General features: G+C 49.7%; 1 protein-coding gene across 2 annotated transcripts in view; it reads left to right on the top strand.

The window, feature by feature from the left end:
* The window catches only part of ABHD12 (abhydrolase domain containing 12, lysophospholipase), a 93,993-nt gene that overhangs the window by 71,785 nt on the left and 5,546 nt on the right, over positions 1 to 16,662 (top strand). Inside the window, exons 3-10 of one of the 2 annotated variants that reach the window (XM_063107895.1) lie at positions 3,470 to 3,575; positions 6,107 to 6,226; positions 9,178 to 9,208; positions 10,635 to 10,680; positions 13,659 to 13,788; positions 15,036 to 15,073; positions 15,446 to 15,525; positions 16,579 to 16,661. In XM_063107895.1, the coding sequence (XP_062963965.1) occupies positions 3,470 to 3,575; positions 6,107 to 6,226; positions 9,178 to 9,208; positions 10,635 to 10,680; positions 13,659 to 13,788; positions 15,036 to 15,073; positions 15,446 to 15,525; positions 16,579 to 16,661 (634 nt within the window). The remainder of the gene's footprint in view (positions 1 to 3,469; positions 3,576 to 6,106; positions 6,227 to 9,177; positions 9,209 to 10,634; positions 10,681 to 13,658; positions 13,789 to 15,035; positions 15,074 to 15,445; positions 15,526 to 16,578; position 16,662) is intronic. The other variant, XM_063107896.1, reaches the window with a different exon arrangement.

Genomic DNA, 16,662 nt, shown 5'->3' with positions numbered 1-16,662 from the left:
TCACTCATTCTTTACTGAGTGCTCATATTTCCTGGATCCTTCATAAATCATGCCATTGATGTTTGTGGTGGCCCATGTGTGATGACATGGCCAGACAATGGATAATGAAAACCTAGGAAGGAGGAGAAGCCAGAGGACCCGGTCCCAGCAGCTAATGGGCCTTCCTTGCCTACGGGGGCAGGGGCCAGTGTGGGGTTCCTGGGCTGCACAGTGGAGCCCTGTTAGAGGTGAGCCTGTGATAGATAGCAGTGAGGGAGCTGGACCACATTGGTGGAGTGTTCAGGAGCACACTGCCCAGGTCCCCACTCCTATGGGCTGCGCTCTGCCCCTGTTCCAGCCCTATGGAAGAAGCAGGGGCCAGCACTTCAGAGTCAAGGGGGTTGATGACCAAGGGGGATATGACCACATGGGACATCAGAGGGTCTTGGCACTTACCCAGTACTGCCCAGCAGGAGTGAGCCTCCAGCCCAGGCAAATCCTGCAACCCTGCTCAGGCCAGCTCCGTCTCAGGCACTTCTTGTCCTTGTTCCTTTGCTTTGTGTCATTTCTGTTCATTTAGACCAATACTGGCAAGGTGTTTCCTATGGCCACTGTTCTCTGGGGCTGTATGACCCTGGGACTGACCAGGCCTCATGTCATGTAGTCCTCACCTAGTCAGAGAGGGGCTGCTGAAGAAGGGGAGGCACTCAGGGCAGTACCTGCTGGGCTTCAGAGCCTCTTTTTGCATGATTGTTTCTAAAGCAGGAGTGAAAGTGAACTGGAAGAACAGCTGAGAATGAGGCTGTCCTAGAGTAGAATTGGCTTCTTGGTTCTGAGATTTCTTGGGCTTGGAAGCTCTCTGGAGCAGTTGCTAATCCTTGTAAAACACTTTGCAGTGGCCAGGGAATGCTCTCAAAACCGCGGGGTAGTTTGTGTTTTAATAGCTTGGCCTCCTTCTCCAGACACAGAACTGAGTGAGACCTGGAGATGAGCCAGCAGAAGCCAAGTGCCCTCAGCCCTTGACAGCACCCACTTTCCATTCGGCAGGGGGTGGGGGCAATCCCAGCTTCAGAGATGAGACTGGGTGTGGGGTTGACAGTGAGCACCAGGTTTGGATTTTCAGAGTTTTGGTAAGGAAGGTATCTCACCTCACAGTTGTCAGATAAATGAACTTGCACATCACAGTGCAGCTTTCAGGTTCCAAAAGTGTGGAGTAAAGTCACAGAATGGAGACACCAGGGGGAGACTCCTATAGTCTGAAATAGCACATTAAATGGACACCTTTTTCAGGCCTTCTCTCTGTCCAGGAGTCTCCTCCAGGTCCTGTTGCCACGATATAATCTGAACTCCTTAGTATGGCTGCATTTATTTCCTAGGGTGCCCTAAGAAATCCACAAACTGGGTAGCTTAAGACAGAAGTTTATTCACTGTGAAGTCCAAGATCAAGGTATAGGCAGGGCTACTCTCCCTGAGACTCTGGGGGAAAGTCCTTCCTTGCCTTTCTCAGCAATCCTTGGCATTCCCTGGCTTGTCGATGCTATACTACAGTTCCAGCCTCCATCTTTACGTGGTCCTTTTCACATGCCCTTCCCTCTGTGTGTGTCTTTCTCTGTTTCCAAATTTCCCTTTTTTATAAGGACACCAGTCATGTTGGATTAGGGTTCCTAATGACCTCACTTAAGTCAGTTACCTCTGTAAAGACCCTGTTTCCAAGTTAGATCACATTCTTAGGTACTGGAGGTGAGGACTTAAACATATCTTTTTGGGGGGACACAACTCAGCCCATAACAAGGACTTTCATGGCCCTTCAGGATTGAAGCCTGTTTATCTCTCTGACTTCCTACTCACTTAGCTGAGAGGGCTGTGGAGTCGGGCTGCCCAGGTTCAAATCCCAGTTCTAGTGTGTATAAGGCTGATACCTAACTAGAGCTGTAAAAGGGTAGCAGCCTCCTTGGGACACTGTGCGGGTGACAGGAGCCTCTGCAAGGAACGTTCCCAGGACCCGGCACCAGCTTGGCCATGCACACAGGGATGTGGCACCACCTCCTTTGCTGCCATTTTTCTTTTGAGAGAACTTAATACTAATGTTTTACAAATTTAGCCTGCTTCTTGGGAAAGAAAGGGATTAAAAAGCTGGAAGTATGAACAGCAGTCCTGGTGGGAGGATTTGTCTCCCCACATGGTCTGGGACAGATGCTCGGGGGTTTCTGGGGAAGGAGCATGTATGTCTCCATGTCCTTGTGCATCAGATGGTTCATTTACTCAGCAAACGTTCCTCAAGCCCTCATGACACTTGAGGAGGTGAGAGCTTGACGTGCAATGTGCCGCATGGGCGGAGGAGGTTATTCATGAAAACTCTCTCCACCAAAGACAGCTGTGGACCACTGTGTCTTCCTCCTAGTGGGTGGGATCAGCTGAACGTCAGGACCGTACTCCTCTTTGTTACTGCCCCTTTGGGAGTTGCCATTTCATAAAGTGAGTAAATCTCACCCCAGCATTTGTGGGGTTTTAAGTTTTTCATTTTTCAGTTAAATTTATCTTCAAACGTTGTGTTCACCACAAGCAATAAAAGTACACACACACTGAACTACATTAATAGCCTGGCATGTATCTTTTCTGAGCCACACCTGGATGGTGGTGTTGCTGTCGGTGTTTGCTTGTTTCTACAATAAGAAAGGGGCCCAGCACCCACGGGGATCTTACCAGCTTCCTTGCTCCTCTCATCACCAGCATTTCTTGGATGTTCTTCCGGGTCCAGTGGCCCCATGGTTTTCCATAGTTTAGGGCACCAGTTGACTCGGCTGCTGCCTTGCTGGCAGATGACCCGTTCAGGTGGGACTCCTTCTGTGTTGTTCCTGACATCACTCAGCTCTGGGAGGGGTCTGTGAGTTCATCTATTTGCTGCCCTCCACCTCTTCTGCTGCCCTTCCTGCACTAAGTGGCAGGACTAGAAACTCAGGAATCCCCTTTGCTTTGTTTACCACCCACATTCAGGCAGTCCTTCGGTCCTGCAGCTCCAGCCCCAGAGTATTTTGTACACTGTCCCCTTTCCTGCTGTCCCTCCCACCCACCTGGGCTCCAGCCTTCAGCCGTGGCTTCCCTGAGTTCTTCTGCAGCGTCCCTCATCTGCATCTCCTTGTACCTGAATAATCTTACCTGTTCCGGTCTCTACTTGGACCCTGCCCTCACTGCCTCTGTAGACTTGCTCAGAGTCTGGCAGGATTGCATAGGAAAAGTACTTGGTGCTTTTTGAGAGCTCCACTTCTGTTGTGTGTGCTCGTGGATGTACACGTGTGTGCATATTATGAGTGTGTGCACACATATGTGCATGCATGTGAATGTGCATTGTATGTATGTTTGTGGTTGTGTATGCATGTGCGTTGTGTGCATGTGTTGGGTATGCATGTTAGTGTGTGTATGTGTGCAAGTGTGTGTGTGTGTGTCCATCTACCCTCACTAAACCTGATTTCCATCTCTTTGTCTCCTACAGTGAGGGTTCCCTATTTCATTGACTTGAAAAAACCGCAGGATCAAGGTTTGAATCACACCTGTAATTACTACCTCCAGCCAGAGGAAGATGTGACTATTGGAGTCTGGTGAGTGTCGGGCGACCTGGCTGCAGGGCTGAGGCCAGCTCCGTGGGCCTCCAGGAGGCAGCAAGGGGTCCTGCAAGATGTAGCTGGCACTGTCCTTGATATTGATCTCTGAAATGTTGCTTATTCATATTTATCTTCACCCATTCCTATTCCAAAAGAAAGGTCTCAGCTAAATTTGATCCTAATTGTGCTGGATGAAATGGCACAAAACTTTGTTCTGAGGTTTTCAAAATGGCAATGGCTTTGTGAATCAGATTATTATTTTTAGAGAGCCTTATTCCCAGGAAAAACAAACAAAACAAAACAGAAAGAAACAAGGAAAATATAGGGCTGGCCAGTTAGCTCAGTTGGTTATAGCGCAGCCTAATAACACCATGGTCACGGATCCAGATCCCCGTACCAACTAGCTACCAAAAAAAAAAAAGAGAGAGAGAAAATATAGCACAGAACCACAAACACAGGTTTGAAAATAGAGAAGCAAATGTCTAGATACTGAAAACAGCTTGATTTCCTTTTACATGTGGCACTTCTCAGCAGTTGATAATGGTGGTGTTTGCTGTTTTCTAAGTACTTACTTTTTTTATCCATAAATTTAAATTGGACTTAAGCCTCATGACTTCTCTGTGTCCCCTTGGAATAGGTTTTAATGTTTTTTTTCTATACACAAGTATGTGTTTCTGACCAACTGAATTAAAATTGACCAACCTCACTCTGGCATTTTCTTTTTTCTCTCAGAAACAACTCTGAATCACTGCCCCTTTATTTAGCTGGGATTATTTTTCAGTAGCCATAAAGTCTCTTTCTCCTGTCTCAGAAAAGCACTGTGTATGTGAGATGCCTCTGAATGAAGTGCTGTGAGTAGCTTCCCAGTGTGGATGAGAGGACAGTCAGGACATTGCTAATAATGGTCCTTGGTACAGAACATAAAATGAGAAGGGAGGTTTTTGTTCTTAGTAGTTGATGCTGGGATTAGAGTCTTGTCATTTTCTAATTTGATTTCATCTGGCATTTCCAGACCAGAGTGTTCATGTGGGACTCTTCAATTTTCTATCTTCTGTCAGAAGCTCAACCTATTCTGCTCAGAGCTATTTAGTGGGAATTGGTCAGCCCTCCTGCTGGTTAATGTGGGTCTAGTCATGTTGCAGGAGGGTGATACTTAGGCTGAAAGCACTAACAGCACCTACATAAATTTTCAGTTAGCCAAAAACGTTTTATTTGGTGACAAAAATGACGAGACTAAAGTTAGTGACAGCCACATTGTGTGTTGGTGGGCCCTGTGCTGTCGTTTCAGTGGGCCCGCAGGCAGTAGCAGCTCCTTGTCAGACCATCCACCAAATGAAGTCTGAGGACCATTCCTTGCTATCAGCTTGTTCTCAGCTGCCTGTGTTGGCCCAGGAGTGGGGGCCCTTCCCACTGACTGGAAGCTTTCCTGGGCCTTTGTCAGGAGCCCCAAATATGGGGTAGGCTGGCTACTGGAAGCCCATGAGCTCCCAGCACCTTTAAAATGTACCTTTCTACCCCGTAAGTAGATAATTATAAGGGAGTGATAATTATAGTGGTCAGAACCAGCCCAAAATGTGATCCTCTTGAACAGATCAGAGATACATTGAAAATGAGATGCTGAAACTTAAGATCTAGAAAATAAGAAGTTGGCTATTTAATTTTTTTTTAATTGTTGTCACTGGTAATTCATTCAAATTCTAGAAGGAATTTGATTAAGTTTTACAGAAAATCCTTATTAATTCAGACCTTCCCTAGTGATTAATAGTATTCAATTTGGCCTGAGTTAAAATTAACCTTAGTGACTCTCAGAAGGAGCATTTGGCCAAATAGACCAACAGTCTCTGAGTGCTGGCCAGCCATGGAATGGGCAGGCTGCTGAGCACATCCATGTGACCCATGGGTCTGCAGGTCTGCTCTAAGATATCTCATAGTGGGCGTGGGAAGTCGACACTGCATGGTAGAATGGTGTGTAAGGAATGGCCAGGTTTCTGGTCTAGCTCACCAAGATCAGTGCTGCTAAATTAGCACTTGTGAGAGCATGCATATTCTAAATCCACTGTGAGTTAGATTTTGGACAGTTTGCCTAAGTATGAGGGGGAAATGATGTAACTGAGCTAGGATTTATAAGTGCTCCTTCTGTGCTAGGCCCTAGTGAAGGGATGGCAACGATTCCAGCAGGATCGCACCTCACAGAGCTTCCAGTCAATATGGGAGAGATGTCCATCACCCCAACCCCTGGTAACTGCTACCAGTAGAAGCTCTTGTGGCCCAGAAGAGTTCCATTTGCCAGTCAGGAAGCGCTCCTTCTGAAGCTGCCAGAAGTCATCATACAGTTCTTGCAGTTCTATAATTCTCTATTCTAGTGACCTGGACAGTTTGCCACCCCTCCTTTCTGCCCTCCTGTGGGTACACGGGGTCTGCTGCTGTCTGTTCCCTGCACCTGAGCTGCTCTAGCGGTCCCACTGGCAGTTGCCTACATGTGTAGAAGGAGCATCTGACCAAGCGCTCCCCTCTGCCTCTGTCTGCAGGCACACTGTCCCTGCTATCTGGTGGAAGAATGCACAAGGGAAGGACCAGATGTGGTATGAAGACGCCTTGGCTTCCAGCCACCCTGTCATTCTGTACCTGCACGGGAACGCAGGTACCAGGTGAGGGAGAGGAGCCCACACAGTGCATCCTCCCTGCAGAGCATGGTTCCTTCTTGGGGTGGAAATGTCGTGGCCTGGTCAGTCCAAGACCACGAGGAACAAACCTGTGGTCCCACAAAATCAGGTTTACTGACGCACTGCAGTGAGGGAGAGGTCCCAAAGATGAAGGAAAAGGCAGAGTTCTTATGGGATGGGGGGAGGGTGGGGTTTAGGTGGAATTACACGAAGCAGGGTTCCGATGGGCTCAGAGCGAAGCAGGGCTGAGTGCAGAGCGGGCCGGCCCTGCTTCCTCGCGGCCCACAGTGGTGAGCACATGTGCGAAGCTGGGTGCAGACCCCCTGTCTGAGCTCCACCTTGGGTTGGGTTGGAGGAGGCCAAGTCTGTCAGAGCGTCCGAGCTTCTCCTGCCAGAGGGGGATGTTTTGTTCTTCCCACTGTAATTTCAAAGGGCAAAGTGTCTGCTGGTCTGTGATTTAGGGAACAAGGTTTCTCAGAGAGTGAGGACGTGGTGGTCACGCAGGAAGAGTAGCGACAGCACTTCTGGCCGCAGCGTGTGCTTGGGGAAACTGTGTGTCTGTTCACTTGCAGCTGGTTTTCTCTGTGTCTGTCACCTTGTCTAACGACTGGGAGGCAGGTCTGTGTTACTTATGTGATAGCTCCAGGGTGCAGACAGGTGAACCCTGGGAAGAGGAGGCACACTTCTAGAAAAAAAGGCCACGAGTGCTGAGAAGGGGCAGGTGGGGGAGGCTGAAGGCAGAGGGCAGCAGCGAGGACACACCAGCTGAGCATGCGTGGACGAGTCCATCTTTTCAGGCGGCCCCCACCCGTGTGTGAAACCACAATGTCAGTGCACCCAAACGGGCTGTTGACGGAGAGCATACTCTCTACGGCAGATCAAGGCTTTGGCCGGTTTTATCCTAGATGCTTTCTGTGAGTGCGTTTACAGTCTCGGCCTTCAGACTGGCTTGAACTGGCATTACTCTCCTTGCCTTAAACACAGCATGGAGCTCCTACCACACCATGTGATCCTTGTTAAGAAGAGCCTCTGTGGGAGGGCCTGGTGGTGGGCGGAGGAGGGAAGATGCATTCTCTGAGTAAAGCATTGTTTGAAAACTGCTGGGTCAGTGTTTCTGAGACCTCCTTAGGTTGGCCGTGGAAGAGCCAGGGAGGAGCTGGCAGGAAGGCCCGGCCGCTGCAGGGCCAGTGTCAGGGCTGCAGGGTGGACGTTTTATAGGCAGAACCAGCAAGGAGAACAATGCACGGACTTTCTGGAGGGGAAGGCAGGCCTCAGTGGGTATGTGCATGGCAGAGCTGTGCAGAGGGTGTTGCGCAAGAGTCCAGATCATGGCTCACGAGGACAGCTTCTGTGCTTGGAGCCGTGCGCTTAGCTATTGATCGGTGTGTGCTGCGCAGCTGGCTTTCTTCTTTGTCTGGGACAAGCTGCAGCAGGCTTCTCTTCTGCTTGTCAAAGAGCAAGTGGCTACAGATAGCTCTTATACCATCTTTCTCTAAATGAGAAAAGTGTATACTTGGTGCAAATAATGTTCAGTTCTACAGTGTGGATCACGTTGCAAAAAAAAGACAAAATCTGCCTATAACTTCAGGTTTGAAAGGAATGTTGTGACTTTCAGAAGTTTACTGTCCCATCCTACTCCCGAGACTGCCACCCCCATGTTGTCTGTGCATCTGCCACCTCTCGAGGGCCTCATCCCTGCTCTCTGAGCCCCTTCTCTGACCAGAATCCCCCATGTGGCCCCTGACAGTCGCGGGCTCTGACCTGCAGGATCGCAGTACCCAGGTCTTCCCAAAGTCCCGACCTCCTGGGCTCTCAGCCCGTCTTACATTTTGCTAAATGTAGGGAATTTGTAAAATTTATAGAAGAGACACCATGAACTCTTCCAATAACTGAAAATAGTTTGCTGTATTTCCTCCCAGTCTTGAAACTCACTCTTTTGTATTTTTGTGTCTGCATTGTATTGGTTTCCCTCTTCATCTCATCCTTGTCTTCCCCCAATAGCACTCCTCCGTATACCTGAAATGGTCAAAATAATTGTTATAAAGGAGGGAAAACAGCTGAGAAGTATGGAGAGGGTGGGCCTCCTTCACACCCTGCCCCACCTGCTGACATGCCCTCCTCTCCTGGGTAACCACTGTCCCTCCTGTGGGGTCTGTCCACGTAACAGCTGGCCAGCAATGAGACAAAAAGTGGGAAGAGAACATAGAGAGTTCTCAAAGAAGTATAAGCATGTGAAACAGATGTCTGCAAAGCACATTCAATCAGTAATATGTCCAGTAAAACTCTAGTCTACTGGCAGGGTCCTGGGAGACGGCTGTTCCCACACACTCTGGCAAGAGGCGAGGGTCTCCTGATGAAACACTCGGCAACAGTGGTCAAAGTCATGATTGCACATGCCTCCATGTCCAGGAGCATGTCCACGCGTGGGGCACATGCATAGAAAGGGAGGCCAGTGCAGGCTGGCCATGGCAGTATACGTAGTAGCAGCAGGTGGGGAAGAGCTGAGATGATGAGATGAGAACAGGGGCCACTGCCAAGCAGAGCAGTGCTGAAAGGCAGCTGAGACGTGAGAAGTGGGGTGCAGAAGGTACCTGTGCTGGGCCCCATCGGATACACAGCTTCCGTCATCTTAAGTGGTCCCTGCATGCTAGGAAGTGGTGGGACGGGGGGACTCTGATGGAAGTAAAAGCAATAATTAAGAAATCTACCCAGAGTGCTAAGACTGTCCCTTCCTTGACATGGTACTGCCAGAGGCAAGCTTGGGGCCACTTAGGGGGACCAAAGGAGGGGGGTCACTCATCCACCATCGTCCCCTCTCTGGTGTGGGTCTTGGAGGACCAAGTTATAAAGGTTCCATATTCTCCAGGACTGACCTGAGGCTGACTCTGAGAAATGCACTAACACCCACTTCCTGTTTCTTCTTCCCCATGCCCCAGAGGAGGTGACCACCGAGTGGAGCTTTACAAGGTGAGTGTTGTTTCCTGGCTATTCCTTCCAGGAGTCAGGAACAGAAGGGAGTCATCCTAAGCAATAATTTTGAAAGCCAATCATTGTTAGACCTTTTAACACTGCCTGTGGTGGACGTGCTGGAAGACAGTGCCTGGCAGATTCTACCATGGTTCTTCCCATTGTGCTGCTACCTCCAGTATCCAAAATCAGAATGTATGGGCTTTGGATCATATGCCTGGTATTGGCTACTTACATAAAAGGCATTTGAAGTTGTTTTTAAATTTGCGTTACTTGCCTAAAAATGAAAAGAGAAAACTGTTTGCTCCAGGAGCCGTCCTTACTGCCGAGGTGCAGGCTTACCTCCAGTAGGAGGTACACGTGGACTTTAGTCAGTTCCAGGCAGACTTGGTGGAAGAAGTGCCCATAGGTCTCCCCTATGGCAGGGGCAGGGCACACGGACTTTCACTTGAGCATGGTTTTGTTCTTCATTGGGATGTTTGGGTCCTGGAGCCTGAGACACCCCGCCTGCCTCCCTCTCCTCCTCTCAGAGGGACGTCTGCATTTGCAAACAGGGCACAAAGGAGTGTAAACAGATGTGTGGGTACATCTAGCTCTGGGCTGTTGGAGGTTTTTTCCCCTAGAGTAAATTGGATCAAATCAGGAAAGGGGCATGCCTGAGAAGTGATTGGTCCTCGTTTGAGGTTTGTTAGTAGAAATGATTCGCCCCTGCTGAGTTCAGCTGTGGCTCTAGCTGCAGTCTCTACAGGGGCTGGGCGTTGGCAAGAAGCATGGGCTGCCGTTCAGATGGGCTGCTAGGTGACAGTGGTGGCATGGTAGCCTTCCACATGGCTCTGGGCACACCCCAGCCAGTGCCCGGGGGCAGGCCGTGTGAGTAGTGATCCAAATGAGAGAGGTCAGCTAAGTCTATAGGGATTTTTTTTTTTTATTTGAATAATAGATAAACAACAGCTAAAAATCTGAGAAATGCTGGATTGTAATAAGGGCACCCAGATGGAGTTTCTGTGCTGCAGAGTCCTCCTCCTGGGGGTCCACTGTTGTGCTGGGTGGTTATTAAAGTCCATTGGCAGCACCAAAGAGCTATCTGCCCCAGAGGAGGCTGACTCCGAGGCCACCCTGCAGTGCGAATGTGGAGCTGCCATCCTGGGAAATGTAGGGGCCTTACCATGGCCATCTAAGCAGCAGGAGAGACACCGTTGCTGCATTTGCCAAGCAGGGGAAGTCAGTGGGTCCTGTAGCAGCACTTGTAATCTGAGTTTTATAAGAGCCAGTCAGGAATCAGGCAGAATGGTCATAGTCTTTATTAAGTTCTCACTGTGTGCAGGGCACACAGACAGAAATCTGGACGGGTTCAGTAAGAGGAAAGTTACCCTCAACACAAGACGCTTGGATTTGTTGCCAAAGATGTTTATTTTTCACTTTACAGGTGCTGAGTTCCCTTGGTTACCACGTGGTCACCTTTGACTACAGAGGTGAGATTTCCTTTGAAAGTACATCTGAACACACTCCTGCCTCTCTCATAGCATCACCCTGTGCCATGACCTATGGTGGTAGTGACTGTGTTAAGGTGGGGGAAGGACAGTGGGTCTTGGGTGCTGACTGTCCTGACGAAGCCCCCTGATGTAGACCCCAGGGAGCCCGTCTTGCTGGGGAATCATTTGCCCTCTCTCAGCAACATTTTAAATACAGAAAATACTGTCTTCTTTACTGTACTCAGACTTTTCCAGCAGATGTTTTATGCTCAGTGGAGCTTGTGTCAAAAGAAAAAATTACAACAAATTTAGCTATAGATCCAATTGGCTTTTATTTGCAATTTGTGAGTCAGAGTGGCTTCGATTCTACAAAACAGGGTGAGAGCTCTCTCTGGCAGTAGCAGAACAGTGGGTTTTGTAAGGTGGGAACAAGGAAACAGAACAACAGAAAAAAAAAACTGGTTAACATCTTTTAATTCAGGTTACTTTTTTATAAGGGTTAGAGCAGAGGGGACATCCTTATTACACTGACTCAGGTAGACTGGAATCTCTTGTTTTCAGGAAACACTGGTGTGTTTGCTTCCTTCAAGTTTCAGTTTGATCATGTGGCATTTAGCATGAGTGAGACTCCGTTTTGATTTGGTCTGGTCTGTTGGGCCTAGTGTAGGAGCTCAGTCCAAAACAGTGGCCTTGTTTAATACTTGCTAAAAGTTATGAAAACAGGAAAAATAACTGTTAAGAGAGAAGATAGATTCTTTTTCTGTTCCCTCAGCATTTCTTCTTTCTTTTTTTAAATGAATCAGGGCTTACCACTGAACAGATCAAGAATCCACAGTTTGATTATACTTACAACATTCCACCTCAATAAGCAACAGAAATACGCTGTATTAACATTGAGCAACTGCTTTAAAAGAATATTCTTCCATATAGTCCTCAGTTGGAGAGATCAAAGGGATGAAGGCTGCTGGGCTGGGAAGCAGGCGGGGGTGTGGGTATCCTCAGACTCAGGGGCAGGCAGGGATGGAAGAGGCACCTGGCAGCTGAATGTGGGGCATATGAGTTTCCTCTTGCTGCTGTAACAAACTACCAGAAATGTAGGGTCTTAACACAATACAGATCTATTATCTTGCCACTCTGGAGGTCTGAAGTCCAAAATCTTTAGCCACTGGGCCAAAATGAAGGTATTAGCAGGGCTGGTTCCTTCAGGAGGTTCTAGGAGGGAATCTGTTGCCCTGCCTTTTGCAGCTACTAGAGGCTGCGCACATTCCCTGGTTTGTGGCCCCTTCCATGTTCAAATCCAGCAATGGCCCATTGAGTCTTAGGCTACATCACTCTGACACTGACTTTTGCCCTGTCTTTCACTTATCCTTGTGGTTACTTTGGACCCACCCAGATAATCCAGGATTGTCCTCAAGTTCGCTGATTAGCAGTGTAATTCCTTCTGCAACCATAATTCCCTCTGCCATGTAATCTAACATGTTTGTGGGTTCCAGTGATTAGGACATGGGCCTCTTTGGAGTCCACCATTCTGCCAACCACAGGGATGGCTCTTTCATGGAGGAAGGTTCTGTCAGGATGAAAGTTTTGGGCTGAGAAAAACGCCAAAATGAGGAGCTGGAAAGTAGTTCACCGTCTCATCTTTTTCTCCATGCTGAAAAGGTTTTTCCCTTCCTGCTGCAAGATAGAGCCCATAGGATAACGAGAAGGGGTGTCTTCCTTGTTCACCTCCCTGTGCTTTCTATCAGGAGATGAAATCCCGCACAGCACTTTCTCCTTTCAGTTCTTCTTGAGTCTTCATTTCTAAGTGGTACGAGACCACTTGGCTCCACCTCTAACTCAGTGTATCTGTCCCTTTGTGTCTCTGTCCTGCATCTGTCTCTCTGTCTGTGTCCCAGTCTCCCTGCCTCTATCTCCCTGCCTCCATCTCTTTCTGTCTCCCTCTCTCTGCTCCTTTCTCTCTCTCTGTCCCTGTCTCTCTCCTCCTCCCTGTCTTTCTCACTCTCAATCCCTCTTTTTCCTCTGTCTCTCTCACTGTCTCTGTCTCTGTCTCTCACACTCTATCTCTCACACTCTTTCTCTCTCTGTCCCTGTCTCTTTGCTTCTATCTGTATCTCTCTGTCTCCTTGACCCTGTTTCTCTGTCCCCGTGTTCCTGTGTCCCTGCCTCCCACTGTGTGTCCTGAGCCTCAGCCTGTTCTGTCCCTCTGCATCACTCCCTCCCTTCTCCTGTGCACTGACTGTGGGATTTGCTTACGCAGCAGAACTGGCTCTTTTGAACCTTGTGGTGGTTTCACATCATATGACGATGACTCACTGCTGAACTGCTAAAAGGCAATTGTGTTTGACCTTTGCTGGAGCCTGGGGAGGGGCCCTTAGGGTTGTAACCTGGGGACTGAGATGGCTGCCTTTCCTCTGTTAGGCAAACTGGATGCTAATTGGACCCTAAGGTGAAGCAGACCCCCTTTCCTTTCTGGGTTAGCCTGGAAATCTCCTCTCTGTTTCTGGAGCCTCCTGAGTCCCCACTCCCTGTCCTGGTCCTTCTGCAGGGCCCCTAAGCAGGCTGGGTTCTCACTGGCTGGGCCTGTCAGATCCCACCTCAGGCCATCCCCTACCAAGCCTTTAGTGTTGGGAGGTCAATGTCAGGAGGGCAGGGGGAGAGCCACTGGCCATGGCCTTGAGGATGCTGGTATCTGTGGGCAGCCTCTGGTCAGGCCGTATGTCTGAGGTTCTGGGGCATATTTTATTAACTCAGCTGTTCTGTTAGTCACCAAATTTTCAACCCACCAACTTAGAGTGACTGTGTGACAGGACTTCTGGTGTATCCAGTCAGCAGAGGACAGTGGAGGGTCGCTGCTGGGTCTTGCTGCACTGCCTGCGCAGTATGAGTGTGACCGTAGACTCTCCTGGCTCTGACTATCATGTGTACCCCGGCTTCAGGCCCTGCCTTTGACATCCTCCTCCTGCCGTTTTTTCTCCCAGGTTGGGGTGACTCAGTAGGAACGCCGTCTGAGCGGGGCATGACCTATGATGCACTCCACGTCTTTGACTGGATCAAAGCAAGAAGTGGTGACAACCCCGTGTATATCTGGGGCCATTCTTTGGGCACTGGGTAAGAGTTCCCAGGAGGAGGTGGCCTTTAACAGGACTAGGTATTCATGGGCCCCTCTCCAGCCCAGGATCTGAAGAGAGCCCACCATCCTCAAGGGTGCCCTGGTCACATATGGATCCTGTGGCACTGTTAGTCCAACAGGCCTTGTCTCCATCCCCATGGTGTTTGGAGTGAAGCACCACAAGAGACCACAAAGGGTTTGAGCTACTTTAACTCCTCAGCCCAAGAGGTGACTCAGACAGGCAGTCAAGGTGGAGGCAACGTCTGGCAGGGAGAATGCACCCTGAGGAGGTGTCTTCAGCACACAAGTGGCCAGCATGCACATTCTCAGGTGCCTTGGGCTTCACGTGGTGTGACTATGGAGTGCGTGTGCAGGCCGTCAAGTCCAAGCGTGCAAACTAGGGATGTTTGCAAACATCTTGGCCACTTAGCCCATGCTCAGCTTACAGGGAGCATAGGGGAGAGAAGTGGGTGGTTGGCTTCCCACATCTGCCAAGAGAGGAGCATTTAACATTTCATTTATGGGCAGCCAGATTGCTTCTGCTGATGCAAGTTCCAGAGTGTTTTTAAAAGCAGCCGCTGTTGTCAAGGCCCCAGCCCCAAGACCTTGGGCAGTGCCCCCCTTTCTCTGCTGCCTTTCCTTCAGCCACAGGGGCTTGGCCCTCTCATCACTCTTGCTCCTCATTTGGACAGTGTCCTGCAGGCGGGGAGGTGTCTAGGACAGGGCCTCCCCGGCCCCTGTGGGGACAGTGAGCAGGTCCCCAGAAAGGCACCTTGCCCATCCCCCATGGGTGACTGTGTACCGGGAGCTACCAGGTGTGGTCTTGGCACAGCAAGAGGCCCCTTTGGTGGGCTCCAAATGCAGCCACTTCCAGGAATGTGCAGGCAGAGACCAGCCTCCTCCAACTGACGGGGTAGGGGTGCAGGAGGGTGGTGCAGCCTGGTGTCATGGTAGGTCCTCCTGCAGTTTCCCAACAGTCCCCGCACCGACTGGGGTGAGAGCTGAAGGGAGGGCACTGGGCAGCCTAGGGGAGGCTGATCCAGGTGAGTCAGGACTATTGTCACCACCTTTGTGGAAGGGTCAGCTGATGGCCAGGGTAGCTGACCACCCCCCCCCTTCTGCCCTGAAGTCCCACCAGAAGCTTTGCAGATCCCACAGCTTCTCTGGGCACTTTCCAGTGTTAAGAGGGTTTCATCTAAAACAATTTTTGTCAAAGTTCAACTAAACTGTGTTTTTCTCTTCCCAGAGTGGCTACAAATCTGGCGCGACGCCTCTGTGAGCGAGGTGAGGGACCCCTGCCATGACAGTGAGGTGTGCAGCGCTCATGCCCCAGCCCCTGCACGAGTTCTTGTGAAGTGGGTGCTGGCAGCTGAGCAGTGCAGTGATGGCGTGCTGGGTGTGGACGGCAAGGCCCTGGGCACACCTGGGCTGACCAGAGCCTGGCTCCTCACGAAGCCACCTCGGGTCCCCCTCATGGGCACCTCCTGAACCTGGCTGACCACGCTGGGAAGCCTGCAGGGTGGGCACCTGGGCTCACTGTCCTATGTGGGGTCCCTCCCATAGAGCCTCCACCTGGGCTTCTGAGAGCACCATGGCCTGTGACTGTGTCACCAGCTTCTTCCCCATCTCATAGTTCCTGGTGTTTTATTTCTCTAGAGACACCTCCAGATGCCCTTATATTGGAATCTCCATTCACTAATATCTGCGAAGAAGCTAAAAGCCATCCGTTTTCAGTGGCAAGTACAGATTTTATTAAAAATTTATTTTTAGTAAAATAATTACTATAAAATATTAAAATAACTATAGGTAAATAATTACAAAATAAAAATAGTAATTATAAAAAGCATTATTTAAATATTCTAATGAATATAGATTTTATTAAAAATTAATCCCAGTTCCAGATCCTGGCCTGCTTACAGAGCTGCCCAGGTCATTTATAACTTTGTAGCCAGGTAGAAGGAAAGGTTCACAGTTGGGTTGTTTCAGGGCAGCTGGACCCTCAGAAGGCCTTGCCTACGTTGCGTGGCCACCGTGGGGCTCAGTCCTGGCCAGGGCTATCTGGGCTACCTCATCAGGAGTGGGTACCTACTGCTCTCTGTGCATGGACGGTGCTCGGGATCCTTGCTCCAGTCGTGTATCTGAGTGAACCCCAATAAACCCTGGTGGGGATTTCAGGGCAGGTCAAGCCCCTACCAGGCCCCTGCTCAGCCAAGACTGAAGCCCTTGGAGCCTCTGAAGGCCTGGCCAGGTATCTTCTCCTCCTTCCCATCTCATTCCTGATGGGAAAGACTCATTCCATGGGCTCTGGGCCTCTGTGTCAGTCCATCCTTCCTGATTTCCACTGCTCTACTGCATGTCATAAGAGCCCTTTACTTTGTCTTGCTTTTTTGATGTTGCTTTTCTATGAAATCATGTGATTACAATGGCCATGGATCCCCATTGTCCCCTGGGTTGTAGCCCTGGTGTTTGTGGAAAATTTGGTTTTGGGTGGACTCTGAAGTGTGGGGGCCTCTTGTGTAGGGCAGCCCCTGCCATGGCCAGTCTGTGGGGCCTCACAGGTGGGTCTTCTGTCCCCAGCAGCAAAGCCAGGACAAAGAAGGGGTGGAGGTGGCCTGAGCACATCTCTAGTGACCCCCTGTCTGCACACTGCCCCTACTCCCTTAGGGATTGGTCGTTGTGGGTAACACCTTGTACATCCCTGAACTTGAACTGTTTGAACCCTTGATCTTTGCCTTCCACACAGATGTCTTAATTAATGCTTCTGCAAATGGTTTCCATCTTGTCTTCAGATATATCGATACTTCCCTGGGTTTGATTGGTTCTTCCTTGATCCCATTACAAGCAGTGGAATTAAGTTTGCAAATGATGAAAAG

This window comes from Cynocephalus volans, chromosome 9 (genome assembly GCF_027409185.1).
Source record: "Cynocephalus volans isolate mCynVol1 chromosome 9, mCynVol1.pri, whole genome shotgun sequence".
Taxonomy (NCBI): Eukaryota; Metazoa; Chordata; class Mammalia; order Dermoptera; family Cynocephalidae; genus Cynocephalus; species Cynocephalus volans.
This window is presented reverse-complemented; position numbering and strand designations above follow the sequence as displayed.